General features: G+C 38.5%; 1 protein-coding gene across 5 annotated transcripts in view; it reads right to left on the bottom strand.

The window, feature by feature from the left end:
- ZNF462 (zinc finger protein 462) overlaps positions 1–26,419 on the bottom strand; it is a 155,819-nt gene that overhangs the window by 32,312 nt on the left and 97,088 nt on the right. For all 5 annotated transcript variants that reach the window (XR_003569141.1, XM_027862753.1, XM_027862757.1 and 2 more), the window contains exon 8: positions 847–1,114. Coding sequence is in view for 4 of the 5 variants with exons in the window: in XM_027862753.1 (XP_027718554.1) it covers positions 847–1,114 (268 nt within the window). In the remaining variant the exon portion in view is untranslated. The remainder of the gene's footprint in view (positions 1–846; positions 1,115–26,419) is intronic.

The raw sequence follows: 26,419 nt of genomic DNA on the forward strand, positions 1-26,419 counted from the left end.
TAGCTTCCATAGTATATTTGAGCATGAATCTTATATCTTCTCACCTCTCAATATGGAATTTGGATTTACATGATTCTGGGACAAGGTGGTCACAAGGACAAAGGAGAAGTAGGCCTCCATCACTGTAGAAGGGATGTAGGTTACACAGAAAAGATTTTCCTGATGGCCAGAGCTGAGAGCTTCTGGAACACATTACATCAAAAGCTGTAGCTTCTGCTTTTTGGGGCCAAGAGAGTGACTCATGGAAAAGAACACACAGCTATCATACAAAGATTGAACATAGTCCTGCCTGAAGTGGGGTCTGTATTTATATGATTTTACCATGTCTCTTCTACTCCCCTGTATTTGAGGAAAATGGGAGTTATATAAAATGGTGGCAAGGGTAGCCATCTGGGGGTAATGTTTCTCTCAGCAGGGCTGGCCCCTCCATCCACAGGACTTGTATGTTTCATTTGCAAAGTGAGGTTTACAGACGGAAGGTTCACTCTTAACTTGTGGAGACCAGGGACTTCCCCTTTTGCAAAAAACAACCTACTTCTTCCCATTAAACCCACATCAATTTCCAGCTCATTGTCCCTCGGCTAAAGCATCCGAAGTTTCAAATTCAATGACTGTAATACAATCTTTTTCTCTCCCCTCCAATCCAATGCATTCACTTGAGTTATTCTTCTTAAAACTAGCTTCTGCTCCTTAAGACGAAATATAATTACCATCTTCCGTTGCCAAGGTTTTCCCTCTACTAAGTTTCAGGTACAGGAGGAATATGCCTTTTGGACTCAAAGCAAAAAGCCCCCGAAGAGAAAGGCAGGAGCTTTGTTTTAGAAATCTGTGCTTCCCATCACTTACTTAAAGCCTGTATAAAAGGAGCAATCTTTGCACTTGAAGAGCTTCTTCCCTCCATGCTTGTCACGGTAATGACGCCTAATGCTCTGAATGTAACCAGAGGAGAATTCACAAAATTCACAGTTAAGAATGGCTTCAGTTTTCTGTTCAGCTCCGGCGCTGGCCCCAGAAAGAGGTACGGGGCTGACACTGTTATTGTTCCTCGCCAGGGCAGCTGACTGATAGTGGTTCAACTGCTGCTGAACATCTGGAGGTTCTGAATAGGAAGAGTCTGTGGAGAGACAGAGGGGAAAATTAGACCAGGTGGAGAGAAGGATTTAGAGGTCTGAAGCTCAAAACTCCTTGGCATCAATTTGAGATGTTTCTCTTTTCTTTCCTTTTTAAAGGAGATAACTTTTATTAGCTCAATAGTTTTTCATCTAGTTTATATTCAACAACAGAGATGTGGGGGGGGGTGAAGAAGTTATGGAGGAAATTGTTTGCCTCTTCACCTGATTTTGAGGGCTCATCTTTTTTTAAAAATAAAATATCTGAGGTTAAAGGTTTCAAAGTGAAGGAAGAAAGTAAACTGTTTTCTAAAGGAAGCTGCAGTAAGACAACAGGCTAATGAACACTACTGGCTCCTGTAGGTGAGATAAATAACCCCAAATGATTTACACAGAGACCTCCAAGCAAAAGGAAAGCAGATGATGCAATATCTCCCCCTTTGCAGTACAGAATCAGCAAAGCCACCCAAATAAAAAGTCAGCTCTTAGCAGGAATGCTTAAGCATATGACAGTCACCAATATAGATTTTAAAAAATGCTCTATACTCTTGCAGCCAAGTGATTTAAATTTTAAAATATAAAAATCCAATTGTCGTCTCCCGGAGTAGGTGTTTAAAGCTTACTCAGCATTAAAATGGAGATTTATTCATAAATCCCATTAAAATGAAATTCCAAACAAGTTCCCTTGAAAGGTATTTGAAAAGTTCGTTTCTCTGAGTAAAACAGCCATGACAGGCACAAATCTGAAATCTGAAGGTGCTTTAACCCTAAGAAGGTGGCGTTATGGAGGAAGCTGATATGGAAGGGGGGGTGGGCTGGGGTGATATGCATGGATCTCAGCATATCTTGAAGAAAAACATTTTCAAAGGAGTCTCGAACCTTTCCCAACATACTATTTTTTGAATGCTGAGGTTAAGTATTCATCAACATTGTCCTACATAACCTAATGCTGTCAATGAATGACACAAATGAATATGGCACAGACGAATTTCAGTGTAACTTTCTCTGAAAGAAAAGACAAAGGACTCTTTTCTTAAGGCTTTCACCAAAAAAAAAAAAAAGAGAGAAAGAAAGGAAAAAGGAAAAAGGGAGTAGAAACTGTACAAGCCTCCTCCTGATTTGATGGACACTTAATTTTCCAAAGCATGATTCCCTGAGGCAGGACATGGAGGAATTCTGTAACACCCATACTTGATGAAACTAAGGCTATCCATTCTGGCAACCTATTAGAAGAGAAAAACAAAAGCTTAGGGGCCTCCTCAACGTGGGGATACCTTCTGTCTTCAAAATATTAAAAATCCTTTCTACCCCTTCCTCAAACCCTCCCCCTCCATTTCTCAGGGCTGAGAAAAACCCCTTTGGAAATTGTAAACAAACCTGGCACACAAAAATAAAACAAAAGAAAACTTGAACAATATCTCTCAGCCTCCATGGGTTCATTACCAGGTGTATACTGAAGACAAAGGAAGAAAGGAATGACACAAGTGAATTCATTTTACCGGGTTCTTTTATCTCCTTTTCTTTGTTCCTTTATCCTTGCCTGATGAACCCAGTTAGGATCACAATACCACAATTGTTCACTCCTCATTCATTCCTTCTATGGTAGGTTTGTTTACCATTTCTGGGATTGTTCAAGATGTTTTCTACTTAAGCCCTCAAGACTGGTTTTTGCTTCACATACACACACACACACACACACACAATACAAAACACATTACCTTTCTTCTCTTCATGTTAACACTGACTAGAGGAGCCAGTTAAACACTGACATGTCACTATTTCCAAAAAAACACTATCCTGCTAGAAGAGTCCCAGGCTGCTCTCTGGTCACTGGAGCATGGAAATGGTATAACAAAGAAAACTTAGCGTGTCCTTTCTCGTCACCAAAGAGTGGCTCAGATCCTGGTTACTTTAAATTTTTTTTAAATCAATAACCAAAAAACTCAAGTGATAACAGCCCCCTAAAAGCAACTTCAAATCGTCCACTCTCCTATAGTCACTTGTAGTATTCTCTCCTCTTTGTTACCCTGGAGGCCACAGCAGGTCAACTATGTGTCATTCCCTGCTCTGAGAAACCAGTCTGGATCTTGGTTGGCTTCTCAGGAACTAGGCAACTGACACTTTCAATCTCTCTGCCTAATTTATGTAAAACCATAAAGAAAAATTTGATTAAGACTCAGAGGCTAGGTCAGGCAGATTAATCATTTCTTTTTGACTTGGCCATCATGGTTTGTGTCTTGTACCCTGATGGAAGAGTTACTAATCACTTAACCAGACTCTTTCAGGGCAGCGAAATCTAGTCTACTTTTTCACTTTAAACACTTTTTCCCCCTTCTCCTCAAGGCCCATTACATATTATTTCAGCTGTCTTGTAAAACAAGCTCTCTATTTTAACTCTGTCATTCACATCCTATATGGAACCTTCCGAAATAGGAAAAAGTCAAAAAATTGGTGGGACGCTGGGAGAAAGTGAAGAATGTCACCCTTACAAAAAAATAGTGATGTGTATTGTGTAAATTCTCCTCCTGCTTAAACTCAGGTTAATATGTAGAAATCCACAAATCACATAGTTTATGATTTATACATACATATATGTATGTATGTATGTATGTATGTGTGTGTGTGTGTGTGTGTGTGTGCGTGTGTATAACCTTGCCCAGCAAATAGCTCTTTGGTTCTTTTGGGATCTTTATTTCCTTTTCTAGGTCCAAGGCATATTTTCTTCTTTGGAGATTGTGAATTATGCAAGATTTTAGCACTTTATTCACAAAACAATAAGGAGGTATATAGGGGTGGAGGTAGGTCATGGATTATTTAAAAAACAAAAACTCTACTGGCTAAGATATGACACTAGTTTGCTTATGGCTCCTAGAACACAGAAGGTCATCTCATGACCAGTGCAGAAAGGTCACTGGTGGTAAAGGGAGTATGTCCCACAAATTAAAGAAGAAGACACTCAAAACTATCATCATTGCAAACCATGACCACACAAATGACATCTCCGTGTCTTTTTCAGTCACTGTGAGGCAACCCAAACTTAAGGAATTTGGACCACCTGCAAGGAAGAGTCACAAGACCTTTGAAGTACATGTAGGTAGTCTTGGCCCAGGACAGAAAACAGCCCCCATGATGCAAGGATGAGGAATAAAGGAGGAAAAAAAACACTCAGAGAGAAACATTGCATTCTATTCTAGTGAGCTGTGCAGCAACTAAGCAGTCAACATTGAAGCTAATGTATTGGCTGAGGAGACAAATAGTTGTAGAAGAGGTTAAATTATTAGATAGAAGTGGCATGAGAGGAAAGGAAGTCTATACAGCAGTCAGCAATGAGAAAGGAAACCCTAAATAAGCAGATAGGTAGACAGGGAGAAAACTATATTAAGCAAAGGAATATAAATCACATAAGGCTTTGACAGAAACCAACTAAAATTTGTAGAAGAAGAAAAGATCAGAAAATGTGGCAGTGCAAAAGACCACACAGGAGACCTTTCTACCAATACACAGTGCAGACAAAGAGAACTGAAGAGGATACTACATAAATGCCATGTTTCTGTTTGAGGGTCCATCTATTTCCCTCAATAAAGAAACTGAGTGTAACCCAACTCAAACGAATTAAAGGTCCAGAATGTCCCAAGTGGGATTTTCCTGAGAACAGGCTCATGAAACCAAAAGCCAGGTGATGTCCGGAGCTGTTCTTGCTACCTTACTCAGGATGACAGGAATGGTTCAGTTTTGAGGCAGAAGATCATAGTACATACCTCTTTGACTTTCTAGATAACTTCCCTGTTTCATAGAAGAACCTTGAACTACAACTTCAAGGGGAGGTAGCTGGTAGTTAAAACAGTACTAGACCCCATGCTCCATGATGATAGAAACCACAAAGTATTTAGTTATTTTTAAAATAATATTTTATTCCCCCTCATTACATATTAAAACAATTTTTAACATTTTTTTAAAAGAAAGTTTTGAGGACCAAATTCTAACCCTTCCTTCTTCTCCTCCTATCAGATTGGCCAATATGACAAAAAAGGAAAATAATAAATGTTGAAGGGGATGTTGGAAAACTGGGACACTAATGCACCGTTGGTGGAATTATGAACTCATCCAACCATTCTGGAGAGCAATTTGGAACTATGCCTCAAAGGCAATCGAAATGTGTATACTCTTTGATTTGTTTTTTTTTTTTAATCTCCATCTCTTCTCCCCCTCCCCACCTCCATCCTACATATTCCGCATGGTGCCCAGCACATAGTAGGCACTTCATAAATATTTGCTGAATTGAAATAATTTGAATCCTTCCGGGCCAGGTTGAATGAATGAAAAAACACATCCTTAGGGAAGCTATATTTTTAAAATGAGAAGCCAACAACTAAAAAGGAATAGAGGTCATACTATAGTTTAGAAAGTGACAGGAAGGGGAAGGAGAGCCAAAGGAAAGGAGGCAGACACACTCTTTTTGATAGTGACGGCAGAACTGGCCTCATAATGGCACCAGAACTAAAGAGGGTGTGTTGGTGGGAGAAGCAGAGTTGGAGAAAAGATGGAGTCATCTTAGCCTGAAACAGTGGGCTATACGCATGAACTATAAGACTAATATTAGTATATCTTAGGAGAACAATGGGCGTGACAATATTGTAAAGGTAAAGAAGACTGAGAGGCTTCAGAATGAAGGAGGCATAGAGTTTGGTATGGAATGAGGCATGTGTTTTTAGATATGATCCTATGAGTTCATTTGTTTTGTTTACAATTGTGACAAGGAGGGGTTCTACTGGGTAGGATTAATTGGTGCAATTAATCATTCTTCAAACTACTGATACAATTCCAAAGATTGGGCGATCTTACTCTAGAATATAACACAGAAAGCATAGAGAATATTTTACTTTGGTAGGAGATGGAATAATCATGAAAACATGATTTCTCCCTGTCATGCAAGTTTATAGGATCATGCTCTATATTTCAAGCTGGAATCTCATCTATTTCAAGCCACTCATTTTACAGCTGGGGAAACTGAGGCGTAGAGCAGTTAAGTGATTACCTACAGCTCACACAGGCAGCAAGCAGCAGTTAGGATTGGAACCCACCTTCTTCAATTCCAGAGCTACCGGTCTTTCCACTACATCGCAATGTCATGGATGAGAAATAAAAAGAAGCTAAAAAGGGCAAATGAGAAGTAATGTAAGAGCTTAACCATCCAGAGATTAAGTAGGACACCAGAAACAGGAAGAATAAATTGAACAGTAAATTGTGAAAGCTGCAGAGGACAGCGCCTTTAACATGTGGTGATACATAAAAGCAAGACCTCCACAAAGATCAATTCTCAATTTTCTTCAGCTCAGCATAGAGGGTGTGAGTGAAGGTGAAAAGGTAGGAGAAACATCTTGGTGCCAGCAACCACAATTTAATTATATTTGAGCTACATTTTCTTGCAGACTTGGGAGACTGACACTTTAAACCTAATGTGGAATCAAGGAAGGGAGAAAAAATAAGCATGATGAATTCTAGTTAGGCAAATTTTGTTTGTAGCCAGGAGGCAACATATCAAATTATATAGAATTAAGAAGAGAAATATTGGTGCCTAAAATGCAACACAAACAAACAACCACCACACCTTGGCTACATTATAAGAAAGGGAAATATTAATTAGAAATAAAACAATTACAGTCTTGTAGAAATGGAAAGGGAATTAATTAGAATAATTCCCAGAAGGGAAGGAACTGAGGGTCAGAAAAATGATTCAACATTTAATAAAAATATAAAACAGGATAGAGTGAACTGCATGAGGTAGAAATCTGAATTCTAAAGTGGAAAAACTGCAAAAATCCTAGCGTAATAAGTGCATACATTTATATCTTTCCTGAGAAAAGGGAGGATTGATGGGGTAGAGACATGCTGGTATAAATACTAAGAGAAAATCCTTTACATTTGCTTCAGCCACCAAAAAATGCTAAAAGTACCCAGGGTATGAGACAAAAGCCTAATGAGCTGACAATACATTACATTATCGTCTCCTTAAGAAACTGGACAGTAACAATGACAAGAGAGCAGCTAGACACATGATTTACTTAATGGCCAGGAAAACTTTAGTAATGGCATGAAAACTTCTAGTCTACAAATGCTGGTAAAATTAGACAAAAGTGGTTTTAGAAGTAAAAAAAAAAAAAAATGTAGCCTAAACATTTCTGTGCACCTGTGATAGAGAAGCAGGAATTAATGGCAGAAAGGACAACAGTAGTGGGAAGGTCAAAAGTAAATGGAGGAAACCCTGCGATTATTTGAGTCACCCATTGTTATGAAGGGCAGACAACCAAGGCCATATATGGAGGGTTTTGCTTAGCTGTGGGGATTCATTTTTTTTTTTTTAAGGAGGTGAGATTAAATACTACAGATTTACCAAAGCGTCATCAAGACGATTCCAAGGCTCACTGATCTTAGTTACAATAAAAGGCTGGATAGTCTGAATTCATTTGAAATTTGACTGAGCCCTCCTCTTTAGTGAGGCGGAAATATTTGTTATTCACCTCCCATGTTCTTAACCTTGAAGAGAATTTGATATTCGGGGAAAAGTGGCAAGTGCGGATAGCTTCCCTAACACACCATGAAAAAAACTTCTGAACAGTTCTCGTCTGAAAACCAACCCAAACTGAACGGCTACTATAAAAAAAGATGAAACCCCGAGACTAAGTATAATCTACAGGCTCACAGCTGGAGGGCTGGAAGGGCCCTCAGACGCCATCCAGTTAACCCCCTCACTTCAGAGATGAGGAAACTGATGCCCAGGGAAATGTTGAGTTAAGTGACTTGGGTCACTGGGATCGTGAGCCTCAGAGGCAGGGTGTGAAACAAGGTCCTCTGACCCTAGACACAGCGTTCTTTCCAGTGTACCATGTTGCTAAGGCCCCGCTGGATCATAATAGTTGCTAACGAACATAAGTACCTAGAGGTAATCAAGATTTGGTGGGGTTTTCCTTTTGGGGGAATGATTATATACAGAGCCCCTTCAGAACAACGGCTCTGTCTAATACCTGCTAGCCTTCCATCTCTACCACACTTCTGTGGCATTGAGGCATTGAATTCTGAGACAAAGGTCAATAAGAAAGTAGATGCTGGGTGACTCTATATAGGAATTCTAGACTCAATCAGGTGTCACTGAGTTAAACTAAAAAATAAATGACCAATTTAAAAAAAATAAGGAGAAGATAGAGCTTGAAGGAAACTCTCAGGGAGGAACTTCCTGCCAGAAAAGCCAAAGCATACCTGGAAATAACCAAGCAAATGCCAACACATATTTGAAAATAATCTAACTGAATAACAGAGGACAGTCATGTTTTCTTCAGGAGATCTTACTTTAGTTGTGGGAAAAGACTTATCTGTCCACTAGAGCATGACCACTAGTAAACCAGGGTAATTTTATTTATTTATTTTTTTGGTAAGGCAATTGGGGTTAAGTGACTTGCCCAGAGTCACACAGATAGTAAGTGAGTGAGGCCAGATTTGAACTCAGGTCCTCCTGATTCCAGAGCCGGTGCTCTATCCACTGTGCTACGGAGCTGCCCCTGGCAATTTTATTAAGTATGAAGAGAAAGTATCTTACTCTAAGTCTGTAAAGAATCACAGGTACATAGGATTATAGGTCCATAGCTGGAAGGGACCTCAGAAGGCATTTTGTTCAATCCCTTCATTTTACAGATGAGGAAACCAAGGCCTGGGAAAGTTAAATGATTTGTGATTTGCCCAAAGTTACACAGGAGATAAGCAAATCAGATCTCACCTTAAGAAAAATTCATTGCTTATCCTAGTCCCAATTATCTAGGTCTTAGATCAAGTACTATTGTCTCCTAGGGAAAAATTCTGAACAAAAACCTTTCCTTTGAACCTTTGTGGCTTTTCCCAAACACTTGTCCAGGCTCATATTTCCATGGCCAGGTTTCCAGCTCATGTTACTCTAATAAACCTCAATTAACTAGAAGTCAGCTACATAGAAGCTCTCAAATTTTTACTTTCTGGTATTTCATTTCGAGGAGTGGAAACTAGGAGAATGAAAACACAAAAAAAATAAGCTAAGAGCAAACATATATTCAAAAATCCAACATCCAGGTCACATCCTGGGGTCAGTATCCATTGAGCTCAATCACCTATGGGGTCGACGTCTATGAGACCTTATAATTAGACCTCAGGCTCAGAATAATGACCCTGAGGAACTGTGTGGTCTTGAATCATCAAAGAAAGATTTAATTATATTCAGTGGACTGTACTTACTAGGACTGGAAAATCAATTAAAGGAATACATTTTAGGAAGCTTTTTTTCCCCCAAAACAAAGGTTGTCTCATCAACCTTCTGCCAACTAGTTAAGTCAATTAGGTAGAGCATCCTACTTTCTGAGCATTCTGGATAATTTTGACCTTATTAAGAAACAATAACACACTTTTATTCAAGTGAACTGTGTTTTAGGTATCTGGCCCATGTTTGTCTGCAGAGTTGGGAATAGAAGGCCAAACTAAAAAAAGTATTGCCGCAAAAGAAGTCTGTTACTTAATGCCTATGGTTTACTCAGAACCATAACCAAAAAATTTGGCACCTAGCTCAAGCAACACAAACTACATCTTCAAATTAACTTTGTAATAATGTGAACATAATACAAGTAATTAAGACAAATCTAGCTGAAAGGGGGACATCTCAAATACTGACCCTAAGGAGAAAGAGACAGTGGTACCCAATTCCCTTTAGATACCAAGACATCACAAAGCTGCTTCTGGGAAAGCCTTGGTCCTCACTGGGGAGTAAAGTGTGGGCAGGCTGACCTGAAGTCACACTACTCTGAAGTGGGCCTGAGGGGAGGAGTGGGTTAGGAATTATGCCTTCTTTCTATCTTTGTAATTACTCAGTCTTAGCACAATACACTGAAGCTTCATATTTTAACTAATCATTCTTGCTAATTTAGCTTATTTGTTTCTAAACTACTAGAAAAGTAAAAGAATTATGAAAGTACAAATGCTCCACATTTTTGTTATAATTAAATTGCATAATTTTACAATTTTTTTTACAAATTTACAAAATTACAATTTTTTAATTAAACTATACGAGTTTAATTGTACAATCTTTAAAAATCTTTATTGAAAACCTTTAAGCCCTTTAAATGTTGGTGCTGTAGGTCACAACCCTGTTTGCTGCCCTAGTTACAGCTTTGATCCTATCTCATTCAGCTACAAGTATGAATTTTGAAAAAAAAAAAAAAAGACAGCAAGACCTATGGGGGCTTTCTTAACTGGTTTATGACACAAGCTTGCTCTTTTTTCTCAGTCAACTACAAAACAACATTACTAGGCACTGACCACAAATACTAAATATACCATGAGATTTTTTTTAGAGCCTACACTACCTATAAAGCTAGTTTTTCACTATCAAGAATATTTATTGATTGCTTTCTATGCGCTTAGTACTCTGCTCTTAAAGCACAGAAAAATCTGACCAGTATTTCTTCATTAATTTTACACTCCAATTATAGGTGGAGCAGGAATTTTACAGATAGGAAGATGGAGGTCCAGAAAAGTAGTTATAGAGTAAATCAGTCATGGAATTCAGTATAGAAACATGGGTCTCCTAATGGCCAGGTTAATAACCCTATTGCATTGGATCCTCCTGAGAAATACCTTTGCTGCCAAAGTCATGAACAATAGCTGTGCATCTCCCTTCGGACTGAAAGTTTTTGTAATCTAAAATATTTATTCTTTAAAAAAAATCTTGATTGACACAGTGCGGAGATAAGGATGAAATCAAGCGAGTGTGTCATGAATGAAGCCCATAAGTGTATCCTTTATTGTTATCTTTCCTAATATTTTGTGAAGGATGCTTCAGGTGGCATCTGCTATTGTTAATTGAAGAGCGCTCTTACAATACCACATGCATAATTCACGTGTGACTCTTTTGAATTGTATGATGAGGAAGTAATGCTTCCTGCTGTTCCTTCAGATCGGGTAGATGTTTTCACCATATTAAAAAAAAATCCAACAAAGAAACATTTAACATGAAGCATCTTTATATATGTGATCTGGCCATAGCCTTAGGTGGAAGACTAAAGCAACCTGGGCTGGCATTTGTCATTCACAGACAGCAGGTAATGCCCTTGGGGATTCTTCCCATGGCCTTTTCTCATGGAAAAGCTCCCACTGACTTCAAGGGATAGATGACAACCCAAAGCCCACTCTGCAAGGTTCTGTGAAGGACAAGAATAAAGAAGCATCTGCATTGTGAGGATTTCTTGGGAAAAGATTTTTAAAGAGTAAGGGGAAGATGATGTCTATCTGTACACACACACACACATGTAGATAAATATAAAGGATAAATGTAGATAGGAATAGAATGGGAGGTAGATATTTGATTAAGTAAAGGACAGAGACTTTATTCCTGTGGTACATAACTATGCTAAAATTGTCACTGAGCCAAATTCTCACCCTTGATGAACCCAGTGGGTTCCTAACTTTTCTTCTTTTCTGTCTTTCACCTGTCACTATAAAACACTGAAAAAAGAGCTGTTGATTCAGGTTCTTTTTTATTATCATTAATAAGTGAGATTCTCCTCCAGGGACGTCTTCCCCACATTATGAACCAGTATGAGAACCCTGCACAGTGATCTTGAGACCTGGCATAAAATAAGGTGCAGGATGTCAGGTAAAGGAGCTGGTTGGGCGGTTGGGGGAAGAGTGAGTGAAGAGATGACTCACATGCTCCCTTGGGACTCTCCAGAGAGGGCCATCAAGTCTTCTCAAACCTCTGACTTGTTTCTAGTCTCAACAAAGTGACCCTACTTCTTCAGCCTTATTTCCCACTGTGACCCAGCCCATACTTTCTGCCCTACTAAGACCCATGTAACCTTAAATAGTCCAGAGTGACTTTGATTATGATAGTTTCTCCTCAGTGTGAAATGTCATCCTTTTAACTCTTCAGTTGCTGCCCACTGTTCAAGGCCCAGCTCAAGGACTAGCTCCACCACAGGGCCTTCCAGGTTTACTCTGGTCCATATGCATTCCTCTTCCTCAAAATTATGGCAGCCCTTAGATGCTATCCACTATAATTTACTGCTTCATTGTAGGCCTGGCATCTTATGTGTTAGTGTTACCTCTCAAATGAATGTAAGCCATCTTCTTGTGTGCTGGGACTGTCAGTCATGGAATGTTAGAGCTGGAAATGAGAGACTATCTCCTGCAAGGAAACCTTGCCCTCCAACAACTGAGACGCAGAGAAGGGAAGTGATTTACTTCAGGTGATATACTACTTCATATCCCTTCTGTGATCTTACACATGGTAGGTACTCCATAACTCCAAAATGAGTGGACTGAATGCTGTACCAGGTGACAACCTGCTGGTGCTCCAGCTACAGAGGGAGAATTTTGGGATATTGGAAGGGGGAGACATTTGGTTCTTTATGACTCTGAGCATTTGATGTTATTGTTGTGGTTGTTCAGTCGTTTCAGTAATGCTCGACTTCGTGATGCCATTTGGAGTTTTCTTGGCAAAGATACTGGGGTGGTTTGCCATTTTCTTCTCCAGCTCATTTTACAGATGAGGAAATTGAGGGAAACGGGGTTAAGTGACTTGCCCAGGGTCACACAGCTAGTAAGTGTCTGAGGTCAGATTTGAACTTACAGTCTTCCTGTTTTCAAGGCCAGAACATCATCCACTGTGCCACCTAGCTGCCCCGGCTCAGAGCACAGAGGGGATTAATTATAAGGCCCTCAAACTAAAATGCAAACATTACTGGACTATGTGCAGAAGTATAATTTGACAGAGAATAGTACTTGTTATTTAAAAAGTAAGAGCAGTTATTCTTGTATGGTAGGCCTCTGGACATAAATGGCTCAGGAGAAAGAGTACTGAGTCTGCAGAGGAGCTGTGTTCACATTCCACCCCCTGATATTTACTATCTCTGTCACCTTTGGTAAGTTGCAACCTCCTGGGGCTTCAGTTTCCTCATCCGTAAAATGAGGGTATTGAACTCAAAGAGAAAAGAAATCATATGCACAAAACCATTTATGGCAGCTCTTTTTGTAATGTCAAAGAACTGGAGACTAAATGTAGTGTCCACAAAAAGAGGAAGGGCTGAACAAATTATAGTATATGAATATAACGGAATACTTTTATGTCATGATAATAAAAGAGACAGTTTCAGAGAAACCTAGGAAGACATTTATGAACTGATGCAAAGGGAAATGAGCAGAACCAGGACTGCAATTTATAGAAAAACAACAGCATTATAAAGATAAGATATAAGAACTAGGTAGCACTACAAATAGGGCACTGGGCCTGGAGTCTGGAAGAACTAAATTCAAATCCAGCCTCAGATATTTCCTAGCTGTGTGACCTTGGGCAAGTCACTCAACCCTGTTTGCCTCAATGTCCTCAACTGTGAAATGAGCTGGAGAAGGAAATGGCAAACCAGTCTATCACCTTTGCCAAAAAAAAACCCAAATGAGGTCACAAAGAGTCAGACACAACTGAAAAACAACTGAAAGGAAAAGAACTCTCAACAACAAAACAATCAGCCATGATTCCTGAGGGTCAACCATGAAGAATGTTACCTACCTCCTGACATAGAGGTGGTGAATTCAGGATAAAGAATTGGACGTTCATTTTTGGACACGATTCATGGGGGAATTTGTTTTGCCTGTCTGTAAACAAGGGCTGGTTCATTCTTCCTGTATTTCCCTCCCTCCCTCCCTTCGTTCCTTTCTCTTCTATCTGTTTTGCTTTCTTTTCTATCTTTCTATTTTTCAGTCTTTCTCAGGGAAGGAGTAGGTGGGATGGTGAGAAAATAGATGCTTGTCAATTTAAAAAAATGAAGAGAATGAAGGGTTAGACTAGATGGCTCCTTAGGTCCTTTTCAGTTTTATATCTATGATCCTATGTAGATCAGTCAAGAATTAATTAAATTGAAAAGAGTATTACAGAACAATTGAAATCTCAAACTTCAGAAGGACTTTTAGCAGTGTGCTTTATTTTCTTGCATGATTATCTATAGCCAATTGGTACACATCTAGCCACTTTACAGATGAAGAAACTGAGGCCCAGAAAGCTGAAGTGACCAGTACAAGGTCACACAGCTAACGAATTCAAAGAGCCGAGATTTGAACTCAGGTCCTCCGAATCCAGGTACTGTGCTCTTACACTAACAACAATTAATAATAATAATAATAATAACAATTATTATTTTATGGAATGCTATAAGGTTTACAAATTGCTTTACACATAATCTCATTTGATTCCCACAACCCTGCGAAATAGGCCTATTATCCCCATTTTACAGGTGAAGAAACTGAGGCTGAGAGACATTACATAACCTACCAAGGGTCACTCAGTTAATAAATGTCAGAGGCCAGATTTAAACTTACATCTTTTTGATTCCAAGTCCAGAACTGTCTCCACTACACCACTTAATGACCCTCCCCCTCCACCCCAGTACAATGGGGTGTGTCATCATAGAAATAATTAGAACGGAAAAAAAGCTTTATTAGTCTAATAATCCAAATCTCACATCTACCTACTTACCATGTTATAGACAAGCCCAGAGAAATTAAATGCTTTTTCTAAAGTCCTACAAATAGTAGCAGTGAGTGGCGGGGCTAAGGTTTAAACTAAGGCCTTCTATCTCCAGTACTCTTTCCACTGGTCGGGAGGGCAGTGGGGCTCCCCTCCCATGAGTGAACCCCTGACAGCTCAGCTTATTTAGTGATCTCTGGCTGTGGGAGTGAATGTTATCTACCACACGTACATGTGAGTTTACAATTCACTTACATAAATAGGGTCAAAACCTCAGCCTGGAGAAGGAACAGTAGAGTTTTTCAGGGAACCAGAATCTTGACCCAAGCTTCCATCTCAGCTTTTCCTATTTGATTAATTAGGTCACAATAGTTGTACATGTTGCCAGAGAGGCCAAGGATACAGAATTAATTCCCATGGAGACCAGGTATTCTGTTCTGTAGTCATAAACTACCCCCAATGCAGGCTAGTTGTTATAGAGGTGTATCAATAAAATCCTAAGACAAAGAGCTGGAAAGGGCCTTAGAGATCAACTAACTGATCATCTGCATTATGTTTACAAGGTAATTGAGGTCTAGAGAAACCCAGTGACTTGACCAGGGTCACACGTTATTTGTACTGGACACAACAATATTGACTGCTCAGAGCAAATCCATCCACACTACTGGAAAAAAAAAAAGCCAAACCTTGAGAGTCATATACTATTGACAGTGGTTTGTAGTTCTATGGAAAAAATTCCGCATTTCATCCTGTGCAGCAGGAAATACAAACACACTCTCTCCTCTCGGTTGGATTTAAGGTGCCCAAATTACACATTTCAAACACAAGTCTTCTTTCTCTTTAGGTTGAATATCCTGAGAGGCAGGAGCAGTCTCATCATACGTGGCTTATGTCCTTTCAGTCCCTGCAGTGGGATTCAGACTGTGAAAACCAATGGATTATATGCACATAGACATCCACATGGCAGTATTCAGCCACACTCAGCATGGAGGCAATGACAATAAACGAAAGAATGCAGAGTACTTATGAAGGACAGCTCAGAAAACCCAGAAATGTTCAAGGTTTGGAAAAACATACTTTGGACTATTTTCCAAACATTTTGGGTTCAGTAAAATATAAAACATATCTTGCCAACCCACTTGCTTCCTTAATTTTTAAACCCATGTGTCTACTGAGGAAAATTAAGTACATGTGTTCGGGACTCATTTACACTGAACTCATCAAAATATTATTTTTAAAAAGTTAATCGATGTTTTAAACAAGCCTCATGAGCTTAAAAAAATAAACCTTGAATTGTCAATTCACATTTTGCAAGTAAGCAAAACTCTAACCTCACAGAACTACAAAGCTTGAATGTTGTTCCATCTGTAATACAGAAGCCGATACAGGAAAAAAAAAGTCAAGTACAGATAATCAGGGTTGATTCATTGGCAGGTCCTTTAAACTTGATATCATGTGTATTTATAATAACATAAAATGCGAAACAATCTATATGCCCAATGAGACATGACTTGTGATGAGGAGAATGGCCAAATAACTTAATATAATGTAATGCCATTGTGCAGTAAAATGACAAATATTAAGAATACTGAGAGATACAGAAAGACATTAAGTGATACAAAGCAAAGTCAGCAGAGTAAGAACAACAAGCATACCTGCTGACTACAACTATATTGAAAAACAAAGGCACCAAGGCTTTTTATGAGTATATAGGTCAATCTGAAAGGGATTAAATAACAAATAATCATAATTTTTCTTATTTGACTAAAATTATGTTATTAATACTATTTTCTGATCAAATTGTAAGTAGTTTTAATTTTAGGGTTTTATTTGGAGATTACACATTTGTTTTAATTATACACACATGCATTTAATTATGCATGCCCGTGTGTGTGTGTGTGTGTGTGTGTGTGTGTATGTGTGTGCGCGTATGAGAAAAAGACAGAAAGATGACAGAGAGATGACAGAGAAAGAGAGAGAAAGATGACAGAGAGAGACAGACAGAGAGACAGAGACAGAGACAGAGAGAGAGAGAGAGAGAGAAGAGAGAGACAGAGAGAGAGAGAGAGATGGCTGCTAGGAGCATACATGTGATTTCACTGGTGTAGGAAACTTCCTCCACCAGGGAAGAACAACAAATTAACTGTAGTTATAGTCATACAGTTATAGTCACACAGTTGCCTGGAACACTGAGTGGTTAATGGTTATAATGCTAATAATAAGTGTTAGAGTCAGAACTTGACCCCAAATCTTGACTCTAAGACCATCACTCTATCAACAATTACGTATTATATTAAGTTCGTAATAACAAAAAACTATATGCATTTGATGCTTTTGTTTTTAGGCACAACTGTTATAGCAAAGGTGCAGGGGACATTTTTCTGGTGTGAAAGCTCGCTCCCCCAACGAAGATGAGTAACTGTTTGTAACTTATTGCCCTAGAGAGCTACCTGGGGCACTGCAAGATTAAGTAACTTCCCCAAGGTAAGGTCGCTAGTGTTTGTCAGAAGAACCTAGGTCTTCCTGATGCCAGAGCAGTTGGATCATCGAGGACACCGTGCTACCTCTCACTCTGGGGAAGGAGAGGAGAATCCTGTTGTTATTACTCTTGTTAAATAATGTGCATGAGCATGCCTGGCGATGCAAGGCCTATTCATTCTCCTCTCACCCATGCCCATGATGCCCCATCCTGTTCCATGTCCATCCATAATTTGGCTCTTTCTAGTCCTAGGCTGTGATTCTAGACCTCCTGTCCCTTCACGCTGCTAGCGATCTATTTCCACAGAGCAGAGAGCCTTTCCTGCAGTTTGAGAAGTGCTTAAATTCACTGCTTTTAAGTACACTGACTGATTACAGCATAAGATTATGGAATGTGCAGGACGAATGGCTCGCTTTCCTTAAAACATTACATGATTCTGAAAGTAAAGACACGTTTACTTGTGATAATCCTGCCAATTTCACTGAAGTGACTTCTCAGCTAATTTCCCATCCTCCACCCACTTCAGGATTAACAAAAATCGTATATCCATATTCCTTCTTCTATTGACCTTGTTTTTTTATATTTATACACTCACAGACATTCAACACACAGACGGCTCTGTTTCTGCTTACATGTTCCACATTAACTAAGCCTCCTGGCTTTCACACTGGCTTCATGCTGATGGTTCCTCACAGTTACTAAGGAAATCCACCAGTCTTTCAGAGTGACAGATCCTGAAGAAGCCAGTGTCTGGGATGCCTCCATCCAGAACAAAAATAGAAAACCACTTGCCCCAATGGGGATTCCTGATCCAAGCACCCCTCTGAATTACTGCAGGCAAAAAGGTCGGCAGAGAGAGAAAGTTAAAGGAACTTATCTTACATGTCTTCTTGGATTGTGATCCTTTAAGAAAAAAGATTTTAGTTGGTTAATTTTCTTTTTATCTTTCTTTTTTTTGCCACAGTTTAAAAGTTTTCCACAACATCCTCTGGTTGGTGGCAAATTGTCAAAAGGTGTCCAAGAATTTTGCTAGTATTATAGTACTTTACAAATCAACACTGCAACTGGCAGATTACAGGCAGATAATTTCTGACTATGGAAATAGTTTTTTAAAAGTTAGTTGCCCACAGTATTCACCAGCTCCAGTTTGGGGAGTGGCAGTATAACCATACGTAGTATATTCAGACATTACATACTATAATGCACACATATTTGAAATTTTTTTGCCTTAATACATGCAAAAATCCATCAAGAATGTACATTAGGGGTAAAGTGGAAGGGAAACATAGCCTAGGTTCCCCTCAAAAGATCAGACTCTTCTCAGTCAGATGGAATGCCTGAGGGAAACTGCAGCTCCCAGAAATTCCTGGGGCAGAACTGCCTCATAACTTCATCAAACTATGTGACTCTGATCCTCTTAGTAATTCACATTCCCCTCTGGACACACAGCAAAGACATGGAGTGTGTGGACCATTCATCCTAGATGGTTCTTTCTGTAGTCTCTGTGGGCGAAGTCTAGCCACAAGAGCTTTTAAAAATCTGTATCATTGACTTATCTCATGTTCTAGATTTATTTTCATTAGTTTTACATGTAGCATCATTAAAAAAATGATTTTAGCATAAGAAATTTTATAAGTAGGATCAGTCCACACTTTGTTTTCCCACCTGAAAAGGATTAGGTACACACATATTTAAACACTCATGAATTTTATAAGAATCATGTAACTTTAAAATTAGGAGGAACCATAGATGCCCTGTAGTTTAAAGTTCCATCGGAGGTAAGAATCTCTCCCACAATGTACCTGATGATTTTGTCTACAGTTAACTACAACACTTTCAATGATAGAGAATTCACTACCTCCCAGGCAGCTAATGACAGTTTGGGGAAGTTTGAATCGTTAGAAATAAAAATTACTCTCCTTTCCCTCCTGAATCTTCCACCCATCAGACCTAGGTATGCCTCCTCTGGAGCTGTACTAAGCAAGTGGGGAACCTGCGGCCGGGCCACATGTGGCCTCTAGGCCCTCAATCTAGGCCCTTTGATATTCAAGTTCCCCACCTTTGGTCTAATTCCTTTGCCAAATGACACATTCAACTTTTTGAAGACAGCAATCTGGTCTCTGTTAACATGCAAGGAGTTCTACATGATTTTCTGAGGTCCCTTCCATCTCTCAAACTAAAGGCATGGAAACACACTGCTGCAATACTCCCTACTGGGTCCCAAACCAGATTAAAATATAATTGGGAAATACTTAACAAAATAAATAAAAATACAATAAAACATAGATAATTTTAGCATGCAGCTTTCCAAGTCAACAAGCATCGGCAGGGATCCTTTATGTGTGGTTTTGTGGCCCCCTGGTTCTACTTGATTTTGACACCACTGTCTTAAATTCTATGACCTCTAGGACTGGTCACCCTCTACTGGCCAAACTCTAGTTTATCAATATCTTTCTTAAAATTCAACCCAACTGGGATACTACTAGTTGTCCCCCAATCTCCTGACTCTATACATTAATACATACCATACCCCATATCTGGAATGCAGCTGGGTGGTGCAGTGGATAGAGCCGCTGGGCCTGGAATCAGGAAGACTTACCTTCCTGAGTTCAAATCCAGCTTCAGACACTTACTAGCTGGGTGACCCTGGGCAAGTCACTTAACTTTATTTGCCTCAGTTTCCTCCTCTGCAAAATGAACTGGAGAAGGAAATGGCAAACCACTCCAGTATCTTTGCCAAGAAAACTCCAAAAAGGATCATAAAGAGTCGGATATGACTGAAAAACAACTGAATAAAATCTCTGTATCAGAATCCTTGTCATTTTTAAGGCTCAACCCAGGTGTTAACTCTTCTGTAAATCTTACCCTGATCTACGTAGTTGTTACTGCTTTCTCCTTCCTTAAAATACCCTATATTACACTTATTGGTACATATGTTATAATTCCACTCCTAGTAGAATATAAATTTCTTTCTGCCAGGAACTATTTTTGTTTGTTTGTTTTTCATATCCAGAGCAAAGCACAGTACCCTGAATACAGTAAGAGGTTAATAAATAATTATTAAATTAAATACAATGTGGTATTCACAACTAAATAGTACTCTGGATATTGTCTGATGTAAGCACAGGACAATGGACCTTTCACCTCTATTCCATTGAATAGCATACTTCTATTAGTTCATTCTAAAACTGCATTAGCTTTTATGGTTACTATGCCATAGCATTGACCCTGGTGAACCTTTCTACTTCTAAAAGTCCCAGGTCCTTTTCACTTGAATAGGCCTGAAGCAACTCGGGGAAAATCAGCTGGATTTGGATTCAGAGAAACTGGGTACAAATCTCTACTCTGCTACTTTACTTATATGATCTGAAGTCATTTAACTTTTCTGGTCCTCAGTTTCCTTACCTATAAAATGATGAAGTTTAATTGGATAATCTTTTCGAGCCCTTTCAGCTCTAAATCTAGGACTCGATGTTTGTGTAGTTGATTTTTTGACCCCATACATGAGATTTTACATTTATTTTGATGAAATTTTATCTGTTTAGTCTTTGTTCCTCCTTCAGCCTGTTAAAATCTTTTAAAATGTTGATTCTGTCCCTAACATATTAGCTATCCCTCCCAGGTTTGTTATTTGCATATTGGTTAAGTTTTCCAAACAACTTTCAAGGGATTTGAGGTTTAAATGAAAAATTGATTTACTTATGACCTTCAAACCATGGACAGTTTAAATAATTTTTTTTAAGATACTCTTTAAACACAAGGCACTATGGGGGAAGCCAACTTGAGTCTTTTTTTAGGATCATCATTTCAGGAATAATGATTTTCCTTTTATTGGAGTTATAGTTTCCTATTCAAAATTATTTTGCATGAATTGTTAAGATGATAGATGCCAGAAAATGTTAGAAGCTGAGTTAGCAACAAACCACATAAACATTTAAAAGCATTCTGTTAGAGGGTACCTATGATTTTTTTAAAAAGAACATTTATTTTCAAAGTTTCTCAAGTTGCCTAATTAACAATGCAACTGAAACTCTAATCTACCCTACAATTGACACTCAGGAAAAGCAACTTCCTAATTCATCTTCCCCCTTCAACCGATTTCCTAACATATCAAAAAGTATCCAAGCTAAGCTTCTGTGTCTGGAGCCTGAGCCTTCTGGAACCTGAACCCAGCATATTATTTCAACTTTGTCACTGTTGTTCAGTCATTTCAGTCATATCTGGCTCTTTGTGACTCCATTTGGGGTTTTTCTGGCAAAGATGCTAGAGTGGTTTGCCACTTCCTTCTCCAACTCATTTTACAGATGAGGAAACCGAGGCAAACTGGGTTAAGTGACTTATCCAAGGTCACACAATTATTAACTGTCATTTGAATTCAGGTCTTCCTGATTCTATACTAAGCATTCTACCTACGGTACCACCTAGCAGTCAACTTTATTTCAACTTTACCCTCCAATGTTACCCCCAAAGCACTCTGATTTCTAGGGTTCTTTTTAGCTCTTCATATTTAGGAATTTATGATCCATCCATCAGGCACACGTCAAGTTCATTCTCCCCTTTATGCCTTTGCTCATGTAGTTCTCACCCAGAATTCTGTCTCTTCTGCCCATCCAAATCCTACAATGTTCATCTTAAATTCAGTATATTTCATAAAGCCTTCCCACACTCGGCATATCCCTTTTCCTCTGGGTCCCTCCAGTACAATGCACATCTAACTATACAATTTGGCCCTTGATTATCTATTATCTGTTTTGGTCTGTTACTTTATGTGTGTTAGTCCTGTCTCCTAACAAGATTGTAGACTCCTTCAGAGAATTGACTATACCTTTTACTTTTACATCTCCCCACAGCACCTGGCACATTGTATGTAGTAGGTCTTCAGTACATGGATCACAGTATCATCGCAGCATTTAAAGCTGGAAGGGCCCTAACAGATTATCTAGTATGACTTCCTCAAAGAACTGAGAGGTCTGGAGCAAGCAGATGACTTGCCCAAGGTCACACAGGTACTAAATAGCAAAGCAGGTGCTTTTATTTCAAATGAAGCACCCTTTCTACTACATATATTTTAATTGATTTAATCAAGCTCCTCAAAGTATCAAATAAACAGACTAAGTTTTTTTTTTTTCCTGTAAAAAATCTCCAGGCCTTCAGGATACAAGAAGAAGCAGTTTCTCTACAACCTTGAGTGCTTAGTTAGTGGAATCACCCCTTCTGATGCTGGACTTTGAAATTAAGCATGAGACAGCGGGGAACCCTTGTATAAATCACTTGGATGGCTTCCAAAACATCAACTGTTGTTGTTTCAGGGGAAAAGGGGCTGTGGCAAGTAAGAGACAAATAAGTTCCCTAGAAATTCAAGTCTGGCTAGTTTGTGATAGCTTCAGAAACCTGCAGTCTCTATTTGTGTGGCTATCAGAATAATTCTAATTAAGTATGATACAACTCTAAACTATAAAAGATGACCTAGGGAGGGATGGTTATAGAAAACATTCAGCAGGACAGTGTGTCTCTGAGTATTTCCGAGGGGCCTAGCCCTGTAAAGTCCTTTTCTTATCTGCCGGTCCACAAAACTGTAGCCCATCTATTGTTTGTGGTACAGAGATGTCTGCCTAACAGTTTCTTTCTAAGCTATTTCATCTCCTTGAAACTTCATGAAGAGTATGGGGTGTCTTAGTGAAAACTCTCATACCTTCCTGCAAGTTTAACAAGGGAAGAGAATTGAAGCAAAACCCAGAAAAGAACCGAGTCTCCTGAAGTAAGCCCAAGAATCCTATTTGGAAAGATTTAAAGCTGCCTTATAGATGGAACTCGCTCCTAAAACTCTACTGCTCATCTTTAGGTGAGAGCTTTCCCTAAGGTCTTCTATTTAAAGTACCAACACCAATTTATGTTATCATATGTATATGTTTACATTGGCCACACCATCCATTCTCAGGTATTATCACGTGTCCAAAACTTTTCTCAAATTTATTTTTGTTCTGTGACACTCATCTATAATACCTGCCTGGACAATTCCTTAATAGCAGAGTTCACAAACTGTATGGTGAGAACTCCTCAGAACCTTTGACCACTTTGAAGATAGGAGCCTTCTAAAATACATTGTTCTTTCAACTCCTGGGGAGAAATTTCAAGTGGTCAAGGAGGGCTAGTTTTTGTTGTTGTTGTTGGGGTTTTTTGTGTTATTATTGTACAAATTATTCATTTTCTTGGTTCTACTTATTTCATTCATCAGTTTATAAAAGTTCTCAAAATTGTTCATTGTAATCTGCAAATGTTTGTGATGGAAACATCAATAAAACTTTCAAAATACAATTTACAGTAAACACTGCATACTTAAAATTAAATATATTTGAGTGTAGACTGTGTCCATTGCTGTGTTTAAAGCTACTTATGATTCTTACCTTCAGACAACATGTCATCACTGTCACAGTAAAATCCCTAGAATACTACTCAGTATTACTACTGTTTTATATTATTATTATAGTATTACACTACCCTTTCTCCTCAGTCCCATGTATACACGTTCTTCTCTGCTGCGTATTTGTTTGTACATATATATGTATCATATATACATAAACACAGACACATACACTCATATACATATGTGTCTCTATTTTAATTTTTTCTCAATTATATGTAAAAAAAATTTAACATTCACTTTTTAAAAATTCTGAGTTTCAAATTCTCTTCCTCTGTCCCTCCCACCCCTCTCTCCTCCTTGATAAGGCAGGCAATTTGATATAGATTATACATGTGAAGTCATGCAAAACATATTTCCATATTAGCCATGTTGTAAAAGAAAACAAACCAAAAAAAAAGAAAAAGAAAAAAGTTTTAAAAAAAAGTATGCTTTGATCTGCTTTCAGACTTTACCAGTTCTTTCTCTGGAGGTGGATAGCATTTTTCATCATAAGTCCTTTAGAATTGTCTTGGATCTCTGTATTGCTGAATAGTTGTCATTCACTAAGTCATTGTATAATATTGGCATTACTGTGTACAATGTTTCCTAGTTCTGCTCATTTCACTTTACACCAGTTCATTTAAGTCTTCCCAGGTTTTTTTTCTGAAAGCATCCTGCTTGTCATTTCTTATAGCACAATAGTATTCCACCATAATCATATACCACAACTTGTTCGGTCATTCTCTAATTGATGGGCATCTCCTCAATTTTCAATTCTTTGCCACCACAAAAAAGAGTGTGTGTGTGTGTGTGTGTATTATATGTACATATAGGTCTGTCTCCTTTTTCTTTGATTTCTTTGGGATACAAACCTAATGGTATTGGTGAATCAAAGGGTATACACAGTTTTATAGCCCTTTGGGCATAGTTCCAAATTGCTCTCCAGAATGGTTAGATCACTATTAGTGCATCAGTGTCCCAATTTTTTCATATCCCCTCTAATATTTGTCATTTTCTTTTTCTGTCATATTAACCAATCTGATAGGTGTGAGGTGATACCTCAGAGTTATTTTAATTTGCATTTCTCTAATCAACAGTGATTTAGAGCATGTTTTCATATGACTATAGATAACTTTGATGTCTTCTTCTGAAAACTGTCATTCATATCCTTTGACCATTTATCAATTGAGGAATGACTTGTATTCTTATAAATTTAACTCAGTTCTCAGGCCTTTATCAGAGAAATTTGCTGTAAATTTTTCCCCCAGTTTCTGCTTTCCTTATAATCTTGGCTGCATTGGTTTTGTTTCTGCAAAACTTTTTTAATTTAATGTAATCAAATTATCTATTTTGTACTCCATAATGTTCTCCATCTCTTACTTGGTTGTAAATTCTTCCCTTATCCATAGATCTGACAGGTAAAATTTTCCCTGCTCCTCTAATTTGCTTATGATATCACCCTTTATGTCTAAATCATGTACCCATTTTGACCTTATCTTGGTATACGGTGAGAGATGTTGGTCTGTACCTAGTTTTTGCCAAACTGTTTTATAGTTTTACCAGCAATTTTTGTCATATAGTGAGCTTCTGTCCCAAAAGTTTGAATCTTGTGGTTTATAAAAACTAGATTACTGTGGTCACTTACTACTGTGTATTGTGTACCTAATCTATTTCACTGACCTCGCACTCTATTCATAGCCAGTACTGGATTGTTTTGTAATACACTTTGAGATCTGGTAAAGGTGGCATAGATTTCGACCTGAAATAGGTGAAGGGAGAGTAAGAAGTCAGGGCATTTGCTGATTCGGGTAACAGCTCATGACCTGCCCGTTCCCTAACTAAACCTTCGCAAGGGCTTCATACAGTTCATGTGATTTAGGTTCTCCTGGACACTTCCAAAATGTACACTAAGGCCTGCAAATGTTGAATGTGAAAAAATAAATCAAACTTTCATTTTGGCTATAATTATCTCTGAATGTGTTGGTAATGCATGCTCACATTCATGATGAGCAAATGTTTTGCTTGGCAATAGAATGAGGGAGATGGGTTAGTTACTGAGTTCCCAGGGCATGGATCAAGTACATTCTGAATGCTTTAGTGTTTGGTATATTATCTGTGGCTAATTCTTAAAAATGAAAGAAATCCTAGGCAGGTGGGTTCCAGGGGGGAGGGAGAATTTCATTGCATGACCATTATGCATGGCCATACCCCAATAGTGACATTCTTTGGAGGAAAGAAATTACTGGGGTCAATCTCTAAACATTTATCCTTTCTTCTCTTAAAGTCTCCTGAGTGCATAAAAATATTTCTACCTTCTATCACTGGCACACAACACCGCTAAGATTAAGAAACCGCAAATCTTTACAAACTTAAAGTGCTATTTTAGTTTTGGTCATTAGAGTTAGTGCTAGATGATGGTTTAGTCTAGAAGGACTCATGTTAGGAGAACAGATTTTTCCTCTAATCAGGTACTTTTGTGATTAGCAGTATCTATTCGAAATTATAAATTGGCCACCAATATCATACCTTGTATTTGCCATGTACTATAAATGTTGTGGCTCTTTGTGGTTTACAATAATTCACTCGAGTCTCTCCATTTCATTATTATTTCTAAAGAAACTACCTTTCTTTCTGTTCCTGGAGACATCTGATTGCAACTGGAAGGCATGTAGAAGGTCTGATGCCCTAGCAACTAATTGGATCCTCTTAAAGGTTGAATTTTATGACTGAGCTATTTACAGGTCTGCGAAGCTTCTCTCAGAAAGGCAGGCATCTTGGATCTTAATTTTTAAGTGTCAAGTTTTGCTGAACTCAAGGTTAAATGAGTTGAAAGTTAGAGTTAGACCCATCACAAGTCTTCATGAAGCTTTTTCTTTAAGAAAAAAGCCTAAATATAA

This window comes from Vombatus ursinus, unplaced genomic scaffold (genome assembly GCF_900497805.2).
Source record: "Vombatus ursinus unplaced genomic scaffold, bare-nosed wombat genome assembly UNPS02014770.1, whole genome shotgun sequence".
Classification (NCBI taxonomy): Eukaryota; Metazoa; Chordata; class Mammalia; order Diprotodontia; family Vombatidae; genus Vombatus; species Vombatus ursinus.